A 21,389-nucleotide genomic window follows, 5' to 3' on the forward strand; every position below is an offset into this window, starting at 1 on the left:
CAAAGTATTTTACTACCAAAAGTATACAGATTCTCATTTTGTCAGTTTAGAACTATGTACTATACTATTAAATGTTATATTAGTTTTGTTGTTTTAGAACTTTACACTACTGTGGCATCTCACATCTAACTGACTTTATGTGATGTGTTGGTGTAAATTCAGTGCAGCACGAAGTTTGTGGGGGTGATGATGTGTGTGTCCTCCCTCAAGTGGTTTGAGCATGAGGAATAGTTGTAAAGCAAAACATCTGTCTTTTGTGTAAGCACAGGTGTTTAAATTGCTCCAACTGATTCTTGAAAGGAGGATTCAGTCATTGGCACTGGTGTATGGAGGGTCTGTCTGTCTATCTATCTATCTGTCTGTCTGTCTGTCACTCTTTATCTATCTGTCTGTCTGTCTGTCACTCTTTATCTATTTATCTGTCTGTCCTTCTGTCACTTTTTATCTATCTATCCGTCCGTCTGTCACTCTTTATCTATCTGTCTTTCTGTCTGTCACTCTTTATCTGTCTGTCTGTCCGTCCGTCCGTCACTCTTTATCTATCTATCTATCTATCTATCTATCTATCTGTCTGTCACTCTTTATCTATCTATCTGTCTGTCCATCCGTCCGTCACTCTTTATCTATCTATCTATCTATCTATCTATCTGTCTGTCCGTCCATCCATCCGTCTGTCCGTCTCTATCTATCTGTCCATCACTCTTTATCTATCTATCTATCTATCCATCTGTCACTCTTTACCTATCTATCATCTATCTATCCATCTGTCACTCTTTATCTATCTATCTGTCTGTCTGTCCGTCCATCCCTCCGTCCGTCCATCCATCACTCTTTATCTATCTATCTATCTATCTATCCGTCTGTCACTCTTTATCTATCTGTCCGTTCGTCTGTCACTCTTTATCTACCTATATATCTATCTATCTATTTGTCTGTCTGTCACTCTTTATCTATCTATCTGTCTGTCTGTCTGTCCGTCTCTATCTATCTGTCCATCACTCTTTATCTATCTATCTATCTATCTATCTGTCTGTCACTCTTTATCTATCTATCTATCTATCTGTCTGTCTGTCTGTCTGTCCGTCCATCACTAACTATCTATCTATCTGTCTGTCCGTCTGTCACTCTTTATCTATCTATCTATCTATCTATCTGTCTGTCTGTCTGTCTGTCATTATCTATCTATCTATCTATCTATCTATCTGTCTGTCCGTCACTATCTATCTATCTATCTGTCTGTCTGTCTGTCTGTCTGTCACTCTTTATCTATCTATCTATCTATCTATCTATCTCTATCTGTCTGTCCGTCACTATCTATCTATCTATCTATCTGTCTTTCTATCTGTCTGTCCATCACTCTTTATCTATTTATCTATCTGTCCATCTGTCACTTTTTATATATCTATCTATCTGTCTGTCTATCTATCTATCTATCTATCTCTGTCCATCACTCTTTATCTATTTATCTATCTGTCCGTCTGTCACTTTTTATCTGTCTGTCTGTCTGTCACTCTTTATCTATCTATCTATCTATCTATCTATCTATCTATCTATCTATCTATCTTTTTGTCTGTCTGTCTGTCTGTTACTCTTTATCTATCTATCTATCTATCTATCTATCTATCTATCTATCTATCTATCTTTGAAGATAATATTAATATATCATAAAATTAATTCTGTAGCTGAAGCTTTGGTGGTGATTAAAACAGTATAAGTAGCATTTGTCCTAAGCACTGACTGCACTCAAAACATAATAAATATAATTAAACACTTGATACTACGAAAATAATATAATATTATAAAAACATTAAAAAAATAATATTAATATTTTATTTTATTGTATGAATAGGCCATATGTTATATCGTTAAGCGCTATCTCTAATATTAACTGGATTTAATGTAATACGTTGAGCGCCATCTAGAGTTAAAAACGATCAGCTGATCCACAATCATGTGACCGAATACGGAAATAAATCCGCTGAGTTTGTTCACAATGGCAATATGCATATTTTGTAAACGTTAGTGTATTTGTTTGCTCAGTTGTGCAGTTCTCCGTCAGTATGTCTCTGTTGTTGTAAGACTTGTGGGCTCTGGCACATATAAATAGTTTAACATCTAGCTGTTACCTCTGTAGTTCACCGCATCTTAAATGAGATATGGTGCTGTGCTTCTTAATCCAAACGGTGTGTCCGGTGAGCGCACTGTCCACTGGCGAGAGCCGGATACTCTACTCGCGTGTATTCGGACCAGAGACCGCAGATGGCCGTGACTTCACACCGGAGCACAGACGATTGATGCAGAAAGAGAAACTTCACATGGTAACGAGGTGAGATCAGGGCTGGAACCATAGACTTGTCTCCCCAAAATTAATATTAGTGGTCAGTCAATAAACAGCGTTTAATGACTGAATTTTGTCAATGGGTCCCCTCATTGAATATACAGTAGCCTAGTTACATTCTTTGGTGAGATTCTGAAACTTTACACAGGTCGTAGAGAACATTTCATTGACTTAGATTGTTGGCTTAATTATTTTCTCAATATTCTTGAACGACCATACCTCTCATCATATAATAAATGCCAAAATTACATTTGGTCTCTGCTGTGACTAGCCCTTTAAAGGGATATTCCAGGTTAAAACCATTTAGGCCATGGGTGTCAAATTAATTTTGGTCGCGGTCCTGATTGGACCAAGCGACATTGCGTGCGTGCGTCCGTGTGTTTGTTGTTGAGTACAGCCAGCGAACACAACGCAATAGAAAGGCGTGCTGTTTTGGTGTTATTTCACGGTGCACGCTTTTTTATGTCACCACATTCAGACTGCAATCTCATAAATTGGGTAAAATATAACTTCTTTAGTGACTCTGGTAGATCTGCGGTGGAGCAAAGGAAAATTGGAGCAGGAAAATAGAAAGATGCTGTTTTCATAACCAACACTGGGGTAAAAGGATACTTTTAATTTTTATTTTTTATTTTTTATTTATTTATTTTTTTTTACCAGCTCCTTTGGTTAATCATAAAGGTATATAAAACACCACTTCTGAAGCTGTAGTGAATTATAATGTCACACGTGACAACTCATTAATGTCGCCTCATGTAATTTGCTTTGTATGGTTTTGTATTCAGCCACAAATATGTGGAATTAAGCAATGTTGCATTCACAGTGCGTGTAAATGTAAACTGCTCCGTGGAATTCAAGCGAACTGAACTTAGATGGTCTGAGATCATTTGCAGTGTTCTCAAGGACGACACTGTTCTTGCAGTTGCAAACTATTTTCAGATGACTGAAACAGCAGAAACAGTGAGCACTCTGCATGCGCGTGTTCCGTGAGAAGCGCCTCTGAATACACGGAGAATCATCGGCTTTTCTTTTGTCTGTTCTTCAAAATATAATCAAGTGTGTTTCTTCAAACGCGCGTCTTTGTGTCTGACAGCATTTCTTGTCACATGTCACTCCAAGACTTTTTAAAAGTCACCCGCCACAGAAATAACCCACCACTGCGCATAAAATATCACAAATACACAATTAGTTGAAGGGAATCAAGTAATAATATTTACAAGAAAAAGAGAGAACCACTTACTCTTTGGCTGGAGCTTTAGTCTCAATAAACCATCTGAAACCGAACATAAACACCAAGAAACTGAAACCTGCTTAAATTAATAGTTCAGTGGAACTGAAACAATGCAACAGTTATTACATCTAATATTTGTCCTTGGGCCTGTCCATGTTGTCATTATTTCTGTGAGAGAAACTTCATTGTGGGAATGTGCAACGCACTCTAATGGCAAAATCGTCAGGATTCGTATGACTTTTCTAAATTTGGCTAATTCGTATGATATCGTGCGACTGCACTCATTTGAATTCCTACGACTTTCAGTACAGCCAATGACGTTGCTGGACATTGTTTCCATCTAATACAACAATTACTTGTTCTGTCACACACAACAGCTTCCTATCATGTTTACACACTCTACTGATTGGTTGGGTTTGGGTAAGGGCAAAATATTAATAAGTATGTCCTTAACACTTGGTGCACAGAACTCGCTCTTCTGCATTAGACATCCGGGAATTTGCACGTGATGAAGTCGTACGAGTATGCAAACAATGTCGTGCCAGAACATAAGAAATAGCCAACTCGTAAATTATGGACGACTTTTCATGAGATCGGGTTGGAATGTGTGGAATGTGGAACCCCTGATTTAAGCTCAATCGACAGCATTTGTGGCATAATGTTGATTACCACAGAATTTTGTTTTGACTTGTCCCTCCTTTTCTTAAAAACAAGCAAACAAACAAACAAAGCCAAAATCTGGGTAACAGTGAGGCACTTACAATGGAAGTGAATGGGGCCAATCTGTAAATGTTCAAGTTTCCAAAGTATTACTAAAAGATGTAAACAATATGAGTGTTGTTATGATTTTAGTCTGTTAAAATTGCTTCCTAATATTTTCGGTGTAAAGTTTTCATTGCCATGACAATGTAATGCTGTAAACCATTAAACTACTGTGAAAATGACAATTTAAACAACTTTACAGCTCAACTAATACAAAAAGTTTTGAACAGTAAGATTAATGTAACTGCTTTTATAAAATTACAAGCTTCACATTTCACTTGCATTGTATAAGTGCCTGTACACTGTAACCCAAATTTGTGCCTTTTTTTTAAAGGAGGGACGAGTCTAAATGAATTTTTGTGGTAATCAACATTATGCCACAAATGCTGTCGATTGAGCTTAACTTGTATTGAACCCGGAATATTCTTTCAAAAAATGACCATGGGAACAGCAGTTTAAGCCAATTTTCCATAGTTTAATCAACTTATTGTTACAACTGCAAAATTATAATATCCTTCAAAATGTACAAATCTTTATGAATACCAGAATATTCCTTCCTTCCTTAGTTCCTTCCATCCTTCCTTCCCTCCCAGGGCCAGCCCTAGCATTTTGAGGGCCCTATAAGAAGATTATCAAAATGGGGCCCCCTACCTACACCTAATTACACCTATCCAAACACAACCAACATTAATAACAAAGCAAGTCTTAATTGTGCAAATAAACAAGTCTTTTTTTCTTTCTTTTTTCCCCCAAAAGAATAAAGCTTAAAAATGCAACTCTATCAACTAGTTTATCAGCACAGGAATAACTACTTCAGAAGTAAAAAAACAACAACAAAAAAACATATATTTTTTTTTTTAACAAGCACACATACATATCCCATGCACAAATTAATAAATATATTTAATGAAATTCTGTGCAAATGAGTAATAAGGAATTCAATTACCAAATTAAGGCGTGGTAGGCTACAGTAGATGATATTTGCACTTAGGCTACTGTAAATGGTGGCATATGCTATTTTCTCCCTGGTGTATAATAAAACGGTATATAATTCAGGTCCAGAAAACGGGTTACCGTAGCCCTTGCTTTCCACCGAGCCGCTAGAAAATGCCATAGAAAAATCCACCTATCATGCATTCCAGACCGGGAAACGTCTACCCTATCCTCCTATAACACCCTAGCAACCACATAGCAAAGCCTTGACAACCACCCACAACACCCTAGTGTCATACCGGTGAGTTGCTCGGTTAAACGTTTTTTTTTTTTTTTTTTTTTTGTGAAGTTGCCTTTCCACCAACTTACCACACTTGATTTTTTTTTACTGTAGTAGTTTGGCAGAAACTATTGTTACACTTGTAATTTTTATATGTGTGCATATGACAAACAGTAACCAAACCCCCTGTTTCTTTTTTCTGTCTGCTTGTCTTTGTCTCTCAGGCAGGTACGAAGTGCTGTGACTCTAAGCAGGGAGGCCTCAGGCAATCTGTGTGTGGAAGCTGTGCTGGGTGAGGAGGCTGTGGCACTGGGTGAAGCCGAGAGTGGTGTGTTTTCTCTGGGCAACGCAGACTTGTTTCCAGATCGGAGTGTTGTTCTGTGGCTGGGGGTGCAGTCTCTTGCATTCACTCTGGTCTGCAGACCCCACGAGAATCTTTTGCTTGCAGAAGGAACACTTCGCAGCATTGCACGTCACTGTCTAGAGGAACTACGTCTGCTGGGACCTGGTTCTGAGGTGAGCTTTTGCCAGTAGGAGAAACTTTTAAGTCAAGCTTCACTATTACTATTTCTCATACTTGTTGTTAGAGATTTGAATAATCCACTACCCCTGAGTATTTGCCTCACTACATAGCATTATGCTACAAACATGGATGCTTCTTCAAACTGTGTGGCTTGTTGAGAAGAGGTGTGATATGTATTTTTTTAAGCAGCCTGGTGGATGAAAAAATCCCATATGCTTTATATATGCTTGGTATCCCAACATTAAAGTAGGGACTTCTCTTTAATGTTCTTAATCTTCTTTTATCTTGGGATATACAGCACATTAGCTCTTTTGACTTTGGCCAGTAAACAACTATAATTTATACTGTTGTGAAATGTTTTTTAAATTTGCCAAACCAACTTAACCGGTGTTTTCATTTCGTCACTGTGTAGATGTAGATTCATGCAGCGTATAGTCGGAAAACTATTGTTTGATCTTTATTTTGATAGCTAAATGGAACTTCTTTTGAACTCCCATTATCTTATTAAAAAGCCTTAGTCGAAGCTTTGTTTTGCTTTTATCTGCTGGCCTAGTTACCTCACACCAGTAAGTCTGGTTACAATTGAAATTACTATCATGTGCATCTCATTCAACAGGGGACCAGAAGGGGGTGGTAGGGGTTAGCAGAAAACAAAAACAAAAAGTTAGACCAAGAAAGGGTTCTAAGTCTGTATTCTCTGTGAATACCTTGGAACAATATTTATTGTGATAAGCACTTTACAAATGAATTTCTCTCAAATAAATCAGCTCTTCGTGTTGATACAACTAACATTACTCTAATAGTAAAAATAAGAACATAAGACAAAATATACACTGTAAACGTATTAAATGAAAGGTAAATTATTTTATAAATACTATTTTACAGATAATATTTGAATCATTTGTTTTGGCTTTAGTGCAATAACAATATAAAAGCCAGTTATTTAATTTTGCTAACATGTTTTCTTTATAATATCACTTACTATATTGCTTACCCAGTAAAAATGAGTCTTTATACATGAAAATATAATGCAACACTTGTATTTTAGGAAGGGGTCCATGTGACACATGTGATAGGTCTTTGACACATAAGCAATACATTCACAATTCCCAGTGATTTCAGAATGTTGCAGGATTTGAATTATACCCTTTTTAATTGTAATTACTATACAGTTAGGCAGGGTTCCCACACATCATGCAGTTTCCAGTTATGGAAACTTAGAAAATTAGAAAAATACCTAAATGTTCTGGAAAATAATTATTTGTATTGGGAAATATTTAAATGTAGTAGAACTGTTTGACTGTGTTGCTAACAAGGTTTTTGTTACATGTAAGAAAACATGGTCTGGGCTCAACGCTAAGAATTTTTTCTACTGGCCTAGTTGGGCCAGTGCTTCAGATTTTTACTGCCCCTGCCAAAATTTTCACTAGCCCCAACACAAAAATGACAAATAGCTGTTTTTACCATCATGGCTTTAAAAAATATGTCAGAAGATAACAATTTTTTACATATCTTATGTTTTTAATACAATGTGCCCCAGGGGCCTGGGTAGCTCAACGAGTAAAGATGCTGACTACCACCCCTGGAGTCGCGAGTTCGAATCCAGTGTGTGTTGAGAGGAGACCTGGCTGGAGTCAAAGCAACCAAATTGGCCCAGTTGCTAGGGAGGGGAGAGTCTTATGGGGTAACCTCCTTGTGGTCTTTATAATGTGTGGTTCTTGCTCTCAGTGGGGCGTGTGGTTAGTTGTGCGTGGATGCCGTGGAGAATAGCGTGGGCCTCCACACACACTATGTCTCCGCAGTAACGTGCTCAACAAGCCACATGATAAAATGCGCGGATTGACGGTCTCAGACACAGAGGCAACTGAGCTTCGTCCTCCGCCACCCAGATTGAGGCGAGTCTCTACGCCACCACGAGGACTTGGAGCGCATTGGGAATTGGGCATTCCAAATTGGAGAGAGAAAAAAAAAAAACACAATGTCCCCCAAAACTGAATCACATTTATAATTTGCAAGATATGATTTATGCCTTATGTAATCCCATATATGTGCTTTACAGATATAAATTCATAAATATATCATATTAACCTCAGCCGTCCTGCCATTTACACATGTGCTTTTAAGCCAAGAGTTCTGTGGAGGAGATGATGGGTTTTCGGTCACCCATTTAGTCATGCTGTCATGCAGCTTTTGCCCATGTGTAGTGTTTTCACAAGAAGGATCAAAGATTATTCACTGAGTTAAAGATTTGATTATTGGCTGAGAGAACAGACTTGCTACTAAATCGGTTGTGATGTGTAATATACAGTAGGTAGATATTAGGCCTAATCTGTGAATTAACAATGTGTATATAACATGAAATCAGACAACCCAAACAAGACCAACACTGACTGAGACTGAGAACAAAAACAAAAATGCCTGTATGGTCCAGAAATGAGAAATGTAACAGGTGTTTTATGAGGATGAAATGAAGTAGACTGTTTTAAATATTCATCTTCACCCTGCAGCTGAACAGCTCTGATAATAATAGCCTAATAGTGATCTTGCTTTTCATATCAAACGCCATTATCATGTCGAATTAATGTTTACGTTTTGAAACGTCAATTAATTAAATGTATACTTACATTTTTGGATATTGAGCAGCTCGTGATTTCCAGACACGTGTATAACTGGGGTTTAACAAAGTTTATTACGTCTCATTCGGCGCTTCATCTCTAAAGACGAGTTAATAAGAGAAAATGTGTTTGTTTTTTTTTACAATGGGAATAAAACTAGCGCTCTGTCCCTTTACGAGAGCACATGCATGTTAAACAGTCTACGCTGCACGGAGAGAGATGATGATGAGACATTTGCACGGAGATACATGGATTTTCAGTCCTATTGAAAAAAACTGTTGATTTCTTGTGTTGCAATGTGTGGATTACTAATTTTCACCAACATGTAAAAATGAAAATTGTGGGGATTTCGCGCACTGTGAACACGGAATATGCGGGGATACTTAAAGTGTTGCACAAGACGTTAAATCCCACTACGAAATTCATTAAATGTGTTTTTTTCCTGCTATTTTATACACATTGTTAATAACTGCTGCTAAGACACTTGGAAAAGAGCGGGGACAGTGCTAGGAGAGTACGCTCGGTGTCTGCATGATTTTGTGTGTGCACGCGACTGTGCCTTGGCGCGTCCAGTATATTATGCATTTGCGCGTCTTTGCGAGATAAATATACTCGTGCTCGCTCCTCGGTTAGAATACTTCGTTCGTGCCGTGTAATTTTTGTGCTCTCTCGCTTGTTGTTTTCTTGCACTAATGCTATAAATGCAGCACTGGCCCGATCGGGCAAGTGACAGTTCTAGCAACTGGCCCGAATCTTTCTCACACTGGCCCCGGGCCATCGGGGAGTCCTTATTGTCGAGCCCTGAATGGTAATGATCGTGACTCGGAATAGGAGTCAAATACACACATTCGTATTATTTTGTCACTGCCGTCGGCTGCGCATTGTGAAACAACTTCAACGGTTAACTGTCATAAACGAATCCTTGTCACATACTCTCTCTGCTCATCTGCTGTCATCTCTGCTTTGCCCCAACAAAATAGTTTAATAATGATATAGTACAAAATAAGTACTTTTTTCATTCCCACATTGCTGTTGTGTTAACCACAAAAACATTTGATACACTTTAGACAACGATGACGGTCCACTGATTTATAAAAACAAAAAATGAATTCACACTCTGAGTTGGTAGCGTAGTGATTCGGCTTTCACACCTCCGGATGTGAATTCATTTTCAATAATTCAATGATCGGAGTCTGCTTATACGGCGGTAACCACACGGACAGGATCACGGAATCTAGTCATAAAAATGGCATTAGCAAGAAAAAGCAGAATGTTACTGAATATGACATATTTGAACGAAAATGAATGTTTGAATGCACAATTAATCAAATTAAAATTGCAATATGTCCTAGTGTGATAATTAAACTGCAAAAGTATGTGATTTAATTAAACCAGTATATAATCTGCAAGTGATGCGGAATTCAAAATTAATGTGTGAAGCTGGGCACTGGTACACTGAAAACACTTTTCATGATCATCGTGTGCTCTATGTATGTGTAAGATGACAGTGAGTAGAGCACTGAAGTGCGCAGCACATACAGACTATGTATTTGTTGAATTAAATCACATCTTTACGGGGATTAATAATCACACTGGGCCATGGTGCTTATCTGGAGATGTGAAACTACCATCAAAAACACACAAACGCTAAAATAAAAGCTCAGTTAAAATAGACGCATGTGTTTTTGCTTAAATATTACTCTTGTTGGGCACATAAAATGTCTTGGAAGTGTCCTGGAAAATTGTGCCTTGAAAAGAGTGGGAACCCTGTTAGGGCCAGAGTTGTTGGCAGGCAGTGACCAAGGACACAAATTGAAAGTAGGCAGGTTGCCAAGCTGTTGATTATCTGGCACTACACTTTTATTTTCTCTTTGGCTGATTTAGATGTTATTTTCAGGTATTGCTGAAAAGTGATCGAGTGGACGCAGTGTTGCAGAGACTCCTTCCTCATGGTCAGCTCCTTTTCCTCAACCACCGTTTTGCCTTCAGCTTGGATAAAGAGATAGCAAGCTACGTGAGCAAATGAGAGAGTGTGTGTACTGGTATAATTACATTGGCGAGTGTTTGCCACCTATTTTGAGAGTAATGTATAAACTGCCTTTTGATATAGGAGATTCGAGAAATCACTTCTCAGGAGATGCAATGCACAGTCCTGTAGGTGTTTAAAAAGTAGAAGATAGCACCCACAAAGTGTACTGTTAACCAGTTTTTCCCTATGAGGATACCAGAGGGCACCAGTTCTAAATAGTATTCAGTAGAGTGGTTCTAAAGGTGTAAATAGCCCATTCAAGTGAATGCTGTACTGATTTTGACTTTTACACATTTGAGAGGACATCTCTGTTGTGTGTGTTTGTGTGCATGTGTGCAAGAGACCTTGTTTTTCTGCCCTTTACAGCTGTTTTATTTGCATGTGTGTTGTACAGCCTTGCAACCCATCCTGTATTACCAGCCCATTAACGCAGAATGATTTGTGAGTACTGGGGTAACTTGCCATAGCAGATCATTTTATAACTTTATTATAAAATTGTTAATATATGGCTGAATTTATATGAATTCTGAGTGGGTGTTTCAGAATAAAACCTGTGCGTTTATATTTATATAGCTCTACACTAGAGGGCAGTGTTGCATTTTATTGTTTGCTGCATGTTGCATTTCAGTGAATTGCATAGCAATTAGAATAATCCTTCAACACTTTTATCTAAAATAATTAAATGGATCACAGCAGTGTGCCTGCCAACAGATCTTAGATGACTGATTGACAAGGCTGTATGAAGCCTTCATATCTAGGCCAACAGAGCAATCACTCAAATCCAGAAAATCCATATTTAGCCTCTGTTTTCTCTGATGTAACCATGAGTTACCTCTGTCCCCATGCTGCACTTGAAATGAAGGGAGGTTAAGGATGAAGTCCACTTATAGTAAGTGTGAGGCCAGTAAGTGTAACACAAGAACTGTGGTTCAATATGTTGACTGGTAAGTGTGAGTGGTTTCCTGTTCAAGAGTTTCTCGTGTCATCTGTCTTACAGACTGTGTTGTTGGTATTCTGCCTGCATCAAGTAAGACAAGAGCCCTGTTATGGCTATATTTCCATAGCTGTGAAGAGCTGTTGAGTGACACTCAAAATAAATACACCTATAGCACATTAACATAGCAAAGAAAATTACATATTACGGAAGTCTGTGCAGTCAGATATAACTCAAATTTATCAAAGTGTTTACATCACATCATTTTGTTTTATCATTAGATGTTTTCCCTTCGATAAAAGCTTCTTTGCAAAGCCTGCATTACATTGTGACAGACAGTATCACAAAACAGTCTGTGCTTTAATGTTAAGATGAGGGATCCTGTTAAATATGTGGTCTTTATGAACTGGGGAGTTTTGAATTCTGAAGGTTCTAAATTCATATTTCCAAAAGATCTTAAAAATTTGCATTTCTTATGGTACGACCCCTGTAATGTCAAAAACTATCCACCTCTTTCCTGAATGCCAAGTGTTCCCTGATTAATAACAGAAGAATATTTTTGATTTCTGGTCTCTAGTGTTTTCACTGTCATCGGTGCAAATTCTAGTGGATAATGTGATGTTAAGCATATTAAATGTTTGAACATTTCCACCAAAAAAAAACCATGTGCCTCCATAGTAAAAGTTTAAGGAGTGGGTAGATGACATGAAGCGATGGTCAAGGTTTGTTATGTTGACATTATCTAATAACTAACTACTTTATGTTGTTATGACAGCCAACAACTGCATAAATTTAGTCTTAACTCATTTTCACTCCAGCTAACACTTACACTGATGAGCCAAAACATTATGGCCACCTGCCTAATATGCTGTTGGTTCTCCACATGCCGCCAAAACAGCACCGACCCGCCAAGGCATGGACTTTACAAGACACCTGAAGGTGTCCTGTGGTATCTGGCACCAAGACATTAGCAGCAGATTGTTCAAGTCCTGTAAGTTGCGAGGTGGAGCCGCTGTGGATCGGACTTGTTGCACATCCCACAGATGCTCAGATTGAGATCTGGGGAATTTGGAAGCCAGGGCATCTTAAACTCTTCATCATGTTCCTTAAACCATTCCTGAACAATGTGTGCAGTGTGGCAGGGCGCATTATCCTGCTGAAAGAGGCCACTGCCATCAGGAAATACCATTGCCATGAAGGGGTGTACCTGGTCTGCAACAATGTTTAGGTAGGTAGCACGTGTCAAACTGACATCCACATGAATGGCTGGACCCAGGGTTTCCCAGCAGAACATTGCCCAGAGCATCACACTTCCCCAGGTAAACGGCGCACATGTACACGTCCACATGTTGTAAAAGAAAACAGGACTCATTGGACCAGACGACCTTCTTCCACTGCTCCAAGGTCCAGTCCCGATGCTTAATTCAAAAACATTTTTAGTATAGGACAATGGTGACGGCGTGGATACACTACACAGTTTCAAGATGTCACTTTTCTGTTAGGCCTGTATGAAGAGTGAAAAATAGTGTTTAGATCAGGGTTCACAGACACAGATGAGGTCTCAACCTGAATTAAATTGTGCTGAGATTTTAGGAGGATTAGTTGGCAAATTGTCAGAAAATGGTCAATATAATAGTTGAACAACAAATAAAAGATAAATGCAATATGATTGTTATTGTTTTAGCTATTTTTGAAGCAATGTAAAAAAAAAAAAAAAAAAGATGTTAAGATGCATACATTTAATGAGACTTTGATACAACTTGTTAAATAAATTAATAGTTTTGCCATTGATTCCACTGGAAACAGTGAAACCTTACATGGAACTGGAACATGGATTTACTTTGGCCACAAAGAAAAAAAAAAAAAGAAAAAAACGAGAGTGGACGTTACATGCTAATTTAAGAAAACCACAACGTTGAACAGAAGTTCATATATAAATTATTTCATTTGGGAGGCATGTGCATATAGACACACTATTGCTGGTTCTTTTCACAAACAAATCAGCATTATCATTTCAAGAGAGTAAATGCAAGACAATTTATCCTTTATGGTTACTCCTTTGTTGATTAAACGTCCACAAAATATTTTATGCCTTATCCACACCAACACATTCATCCAAGAGGTATTTTCAAAAAGTGTTAATGTATGGGAGCAAAACAAAAATGCAATTACTGCAGAAATCATAGAGCGTTTCTTGGTATATTTAGATCCAGTTCAGCTGTGAAATCTGTTATTCAGCTGTCTGATGATTCTGTCCTAAATTGAGGAATATTCTCCCCGAGGTTTAATGAAAGCCTCAAGTAATCACATTTAAATTTTGCTTCAGTTTTGTGCCGATTCTCAGCTCTACTACTAGCACTATCTTTTACCCTGTCACAATAAGGGACAGGTTTCACATGAAAATCTTTGACAGGAGGTCAATTTTTTTCTGTCAAAATCTTTGCTTTCTGAATGTCCAAACCGCCCTCCAGCTGGCCGAAGCTGGAAGTACAGTTGTGTGCATGCACAACAGTATTAGGACCAAAACTGCGTTAATTCAATTAATGCAGGCAGACCGATTTTCTGAAACATTTGAATAGTAATTACATTAATATAGTCCTAAACCTATCAATAAACCTAACCATAACAGTACTAGGACCAAAACAGCATTCATTCACATTCAAACTACACTTTGTGATGGCAAAAAGCAACTATTTATCTATTGACAGCCATTCAAAAGTAGCCTATGACTAAATAAAATGTTTTCCAATACAGATTTAAATTGCAATTATTTCATTACTTTTATAGCACTCCCCCCCCCCCAAGGGACATTGTTTTTAAAGGCCTCTTAAAAGCATGAAATGGACTTACATTTTTCCCAATTTGTTGCCATTGATGAGTGGTCAGTTGCATGACACCTGATCCTGGAATTGAGCGCCCATAAGCAAAGATGGCTGCCTCTTGATCTCATACTTCCAGGGGACACTAGCCGGAGATCAAAAGGATGTGACATCATAGGCACAGTGCAGGCGATTTTCAGGGCATGAACCTTTGCTGCAGAGTGGCTGTTGTCTGAAATTCAGCACATCGGTCGTTTGTTTCAGATTAGATTTTTTTACTCAAATCGGTATTTGAATTAAAAAAAAAAAAAAATCTGAAACAAACACACTGATTTGCAGAGTGAAGTTAATGATAAAATCCATTCATGAGAACTTTATAAAACTGTATCTTCAATGTTAAACTTTACATTATTTATTTTTTTATTTCTGACTCTAGTTTTAATTTGCATTGTGCCCAAGAACACTCTGTACTCCCACTGTAAAATTACTTTAATGTGTACAAAAATGTACTCTAATTAAATACTTGTTCATAATCCTAAACATAACCAAGTATTTATAACTTTGGCAATATACTGTACATAATCACAAGGATAAAAACTTCACATTTTATTGTGCATTATAATTCAGTACTTGATCTGATAGTATGGCCCTCTCTATAGATGTTTTTTAGACCCTATCTTGGGGTAAATTACGGTCCAAGATTATTTTAACTTAAATTCTATTGACAGCCAGGAAACAAAGCTTCAGTGTCCTGAAGGATCACTATCACTATTGTGAGGTTCTCTAGCCTGTTTCTCATTTACTTGTTTCAGTAAATGACTGAGAGACGCTTCCTCCGACATTTTCTACATTTTCAACTCCTACACATTCTTCTGAAAAGTATTTATTATTTTTTTTTTAACTGCCTAACATACTTTTTTCTCCTTGATGTCTTTTTTAGTGCTGTAGAATAATGAAAGACAATATTCAACATTCATGAACAAAGGCATGCAGTCAGACTGTGTTTGAGGTTCTGACTGTCAGTCTGGGTCCAATGCTACACTTTAAACGCTGAAATAAATTTTGAGAGTAACTCAATTATGACTCATTTAGACTCATATTCCTGAAGAATGTGGGTGTCTTTGAATGTTTCCACTGACCATTTTTATCAATGAAAGCCAAGGAGGGGTTTAGGGAGACATTAGTGAAACATTTGTAGAGAAGTTAAAAGGGAGAGAAAAAAAGACTCAGATGTCTGATCTTCCCACCTACATTCCAGGTTTACCAGGATTTTGTCTGGAGCTTTTTCCCCCTACTGAACAGCAGGGCTTTTCCTTTCAGAAGGAAGCCAAAAATTAAGCATTTAATTATTTAAAACTTAAAAGATTAAAAGGTCTTTGTTCAGAAATAAGATTTTATGTAAACAACAACAGAGGGTAGGACTCTTTTGAGCTTTGGTGCTCATACTGGCAACATGGGTTCGAGTCCGGTTTGTGTCATTTGCCAATCCCATTCCCCTATCTTCTCTGCATGATTTGTTGTCCTCTAATACGATTACTATTAATAAAAATGACAATAAGCACAAGCAAGAAGAAAAAAACAGTGATAATGTATGAATTTTTAGAACTGTGAGAATAGTTTATTGAACTCAGATCTGTGCAGGTATAAATTGAAGAACACATCAGAAATTCTTATATCTCTTTCTCTCTCAAATACACACATATGTTTTGAATGCATACTGTATTTTCAAGATTGTAGTGATGTTATTCTGCACTCTTCTGTGTCTCCTCTATAGATTTTCTTCTTGAACAAAATCGATTCCCATAGTATTTTTCTTCTCTTTATCTCTTGTTCACCATCACTTCAATTCTTTATGTATGCAGAGGCATAAACCGGCACAATAATTGATTTATGAGTTCAATTTGCTTCACAATCTTCTCACCTTGATGATCACACAATACATTACCTTTATTTTATATATACAAAATATTTCATTGCTAATTAAACAGACCATAACTGGTCTTGACAACATTATAAAAAAGTCATTGTAAAAAGATGTAAGTAGATAAGCACTTAAAATAAATTGAGAGCTAATTTAGTTTTGAGCTCATTTGGTTATGTAGATATAGTGATAATTGACATTATCCAGTGTTAATGAATGTGAAGATCTGGTTATTTGCATCCATGTACTACTGGCTGAAATGTGCAAAATGTCTTTAAAAAACAAACTGATTTTGACTAAACAAATAGACTCGAATCGTTGAAAAGAGTTTCTTTCCATCACAGAGAGTGCAGAAATCAAAGCAAAGACATAAAACATCCATGCTTAGAAGGCAGCTTCTGATTTGAATGACAATGCCACTTGTCATTTCAAAGTTATTTCAAAAACCTGTACAACAACTGTCCACAGTACAATGCAAGATTTTTAGAAGAAGATTTGGGTTCTGTAGGTCCATACAATGCAAGTGATTGGTGATCAGAACTTTGAAGCTCAAAAAAGCACGTAAAGGCATCATAAAAGTAATCCATATGATTCCAGTGTTTTAATACATATTTTTAGAAGTGATATGATAGGTGTGGGTGAGAAACAGATCAATATTTAAGTCATTTTTTGCTAGAAATTCTTCTCCCTGCCCAGTAGGAGGTGATATGCATGAAGAGTGTGAATCACCAAAAACAAAAGAAGAAGAATGTGAAAGTTAAAGTGGAGATTGACTGAGCAGGGAGGATAATTTATAGTAAAAAAAAAAAAAAAAAGACTTATGGATTACTTTAATGCTGATTTATGTGATTTTTGGAGCTTCAAAAATTTGGCACCCATTCACTTGCATTGTATGGACCAAAAGAGCCGAAATATTCTTCTAAAAATCTTCGAGCTCAGCAGATGAAAGAAAGTAATACACATCTGTGATGGCATAAGAGTGAGTAAATGCTGACAGAATTTTCATTTTTGGGTGAACTAACCCTTTAAAGAGGCTTTGAACTTGTACCTATCTGTGTGTGTGTTTGGAATGAATGACTCCTCATCAATTTACACCAGTGTCTCTGTAAAATGTACAAGACAATCTTGATTACCATCACTTATCTAGTAGCGTTTTCTTTTGCTGGGTAAGGAAGGATAAGCATTTGGGTTTTGTTTAAAGCAAACTTAAGTCATTCTTCTGATTTATGCTGGGAGCTTTTTGTACAGTTGCTGAAGCAGTAGCGTTCCTCAGGGGGTCTCTGTTTTGTTTACTATAGAGAGGATGTCCTCACAACTCAGGATGACATCATTAGGGGACACAGGCATACTGATTATACATCCCTTTGTACATCATCTCTCCATTGTCATCCCTCCTATCCATCAAGGGCAAGAGGGTGAGACAGAGATGTTGCTCACTAGACTGAAACAGAATGCTCTTTAGATGAAGATGGAGGGCTCAGTTCTTACTCCCAGATCGTTTGTTGCTCACTAGGGTGAAGAGGGGAGAGAATGCATATCTGAGGCTATGTTTGGAATAGCATACCATCCTACATGTATACTATGAAAATTTTCTGTATTACAGAGTACTCCCCCAGGATGATAAAAAAGGAAATCTGAGGTAGCTTCACAATTTCTCCAAGAATATTTTAAGATCTAGGCATCATATCCACTGATTTGGAATGGTTGCTTTTTTTGGGAGTGTAGGGCTTTACAGGTTGTTTAGATCAGTGTTACTATCAGAAATAATTAATAATTATTTCTTTAGTTATTAATTAATATTTAAATTAATTAATTGAATCTAACTCATTAAAACCCCATATGGGGCTCCAGTAAATGTAGTGTGCTACGTTTAGGAGCGGGTTTGGTTATTAGCAATAATTAACAATGATCAAAGATAATTATTAATTATTAAAATCAATAGAACATTGATGAGAATCAATGTTAGCTTTTTTTAAACCTTTAAATCAACAATATTCAAAGATAATCACCAATCATTAACATCTATGATACATTAATTAAAATTAACACTAGCTTATTGATCCTTCAAAATCAACAATCGTCAAAGATAATTATCAATTATCAAAAATCAATAGAATATTAATAAGGATTAACATTGACAGGACACCACCCTGGAATCAGGGACTAATAACCAGACAGTATAACAGTCTCAATATTAGATTGTTTTCTTAGGAAAATCGACATCCGAAGAATATCGATTTTCGGGAAAAAAACAATGAATGAAGGCTTGAATCCGAGCACTGACATCCCGTCAGCATGACACAGGTGTATGCAAAACAAACCAAAACACTTCTCTTTGTAATATAAAAAAGTTTATTTATGCAGTAATATAAATTAATACAATGCAGTTAATAAACTTCCGACTTACAACTACAAACTAAACAGTGATATGATTAGATATGGAAATCAAAATAATCCTATAACACTTGAGGGTGTGTGAGTGTGTGTGTGTGTGTGTGTGTGTGTGTGTGTTAGTACGAGAGAGAGAGAGAATTAAGTGATGGCCCCAAAGCCGATTTCGCGATCGTGGGAGAGAAAGCAGCTGTTAGTTTATCACTCAGAGACGCGGTGGACAGCTCGTAAACCGTCCCGCGCTCTTTGTTTCTTTAATGGATAAACTCAGTTTGCCGGTCTCACCCGCGATGGCGGAAATGCTCAACAGTCCAATGTGGTTGGACTACAATACAGCAAATCAAATTCGTGATAATTAATACCCTGAGTATTAATAATGAGCGAACATGGTGGTCCGTAAACTGTACAAGCAATAACCCTGATACACAAGAATAACACACTATGATATTCTATCTCTGCCCAGATGTAAACATCTTACTTGAATCGCATGAGGAGCAGAATGTGTGTTCATCTGTCCTTTAACTCAGACTCGGTTCCTCGAGGCTCGGGTGATGATGGGAGGCCGTTTCCTCGCTCTGTCGGTGGGCGGTACGGCTGCTGATTCTCGGCGGGCTGGCGGAGAAATCAGCGACGTCGACTTGATTGAAGATGGAAGAGAAATCTTTTATCTCTTCACTTCTGCAGGCAAACGGATGAAGATGCGGATTTCTCGGCGGTCTCCTTCAGATCCGTTAGAGTGTTCGGTGGAACACAGAGTAATCTCAACTCGTCCAGCGAGATGGAGATTGTATGGCCACAGTTTCAAGTCGGACGTTACTTCCTTGTGCCACAAGGCTGCACCTGAGAGCAGCGATGAGCTGCGTTTACGCACGGCGAGCAAAGTTGCTGGAAGCAAATCCCGGAAGCATTTCAGAGGTATTTCTACTCCTGATGATGTCATGGTTGAGGTGCGTTCTGTCGTGTGCCTCATCCAGTAGGAGTTGAGAGTTCGAACCTTTAGTGAGCAAGGCTTCATGGGATTTGCAGTCTGTTTTGGACTCCCTTTGTATGATTTTGGTGTGGTTTTTATCAGTAAAATGTATGACTTGGTATGTGGGCCTGAGTTAGGTTTTACGACTGTGTTAGGCCTGCCTTTGTCTTCTATCTGAATACATGAGGCCCAACAAGAGCATCTGATGTTTTTAAATTCTGTTTATGTGTAATAAAGTTACGAGTGAAAACGCGACACAAAATACATATGTTTACAACTTATAAACTCTGTGCTTGATATAAATTTGGTTTGTGAGTGAAACAAAATTTGTTATATTCCACTAAAAACTTTTCAATCTATATGATATTTTGGCAGAATACAGTATTCGACAGTAAAGTGTACAGTAAATAATCAAATTTGAAAAGTTATGACACTTCTAATTTGTCAGCAAATTAAAAAGCACCTTTTAAAAGTTATAATGCCTATATGCATTGTAAAGTTCAGCTTCTAAGCTTTAAAAAGACATCCAGCGCAGAACTATAAATGCAAAGCAAAATATAAAATGGCCTTAAAGTGTCCAAGGAAGGCAAGAACGTGGGACAAATTGATGAACTCAATTGCACAATAAGTAATAGGCCAATGAAAGTTTTATGGTCAATGTTGACTTTTAAAGCCACTTTTTGTATAGTCTAATCATTGCTTTACTTGTCTGCCACAATAATTTTTTGAATTATCTGAATTGTTATATTTATTATATATATTATATGCATGATTATTTTTATTATAATATATATTGAGTCGTCTTTATTTGGGGGCCTATTTCTGCAAATATTGTAATAAGCAATTAATTGCTATAATTTATCACCATATCATGTAATTAATTCAGTTATACATTTTAATCGATTGACAGCCCTAATTTGTACATGAAATTGGATTAAAAATGTGAAATGACCATTTTTTATTTCCAAGATTAGAACTGGATGCAGCTCATTTAATGAAAGTGAGTTCATGTGACTCATTAGCATTCTACTGTTTGAAACGTTTATCGTGGAAAAATGCCTACTGTTCCCTATCTGTCACTCATTTGAAGTTGGGTCGATGTAGTGACACTAGGGGTCGCCCTTGGGAGCCCCAAACACCTCTGATCTTTGAGATTTTGCATGCCATTCCCCCGGACATAGGGGTATAAAAGGAGCTGGCTTGCAACCACTCATTCAGATTTTCTCTTCGGAGCCGAGCGTTTGTGTTCAGAGAGCTGAATTACTCTGCCGATCCATTCACCTCTAATATCCAAACTGTTGGATTTATGGCGCATTACAGCGGTTTCTCCCCCTCTTGCACCGGCGTTGTGTAGAGAACGGCCCTGGGCGCTTCAGCAGCTAAAAGAGTATATTCTTTCCTCACAAAGAGTATATTTTCCTACTAAAAGAGTGCCACTTACTCAAGATGCCTTTTCGTTTGTGTATTATTCCTGGTTGTGGTCACTATCTCTCCGCTTCTGACGGCCACGATCGCTGTCTCACGTCTCTAAGGGTGTCCCCCTGTGGCAGCAACACCGGCTCCGCCACAGCCCGCCCCAGTAGTCCAGCCACTCGCAGAAAACTGATGCCACCCATCTCACGGCTGGGCGCCAAGAACCCAAG

General features: G+C 37.7%; 1 protein-coding gene across 1 annotated transcript; it reads left to right on the plus strand.

The window, feature by feature from the left end:
- The first annotated feature begins 1,962 nt into the window (after positions 1-1,962).
- On the plus strand, positions 1,963-14,439 carry LOC127414235 (AP-5 complex subunit sigma-1-like). Its single transcript, XM_051652118.1, has 3 exons — positions 1,963-2,326; positions 5,769-6,060; positions 10,580-14,439. The coding sequence occupies exons 1-3, from the start codon at positions 2,157-2,159 to the stop codon at positions 10,706-10,708; spliced, it is 591 nt and encodes a 196-aa protein (XP_051508078.1). The 5' UTR covers positions 1,963-2,156; the 3' UTR covers positions 10,709-14,439.
- Positions 14,440-21,389: the final 6,950 nt, after the last annotated feature.

The sequence above is a fragment of the Myxocyprinus asiaticus genome, chromosome 23 (assembly GCF_019703515.2).
Source record: "Myxocyprinus asiaticus isolate MX2 ecotype Aquarium Trade chromosome 23, UBuf_Myxa_2, whole genome shotgun sequence".
Lineage (NCBI taxonomy): Eukaryota > Metazoa > Chordata > Actinopteri > Cypriniformes > Catostomidae > Myxocyprinus > Myxocyprinus asiaticus.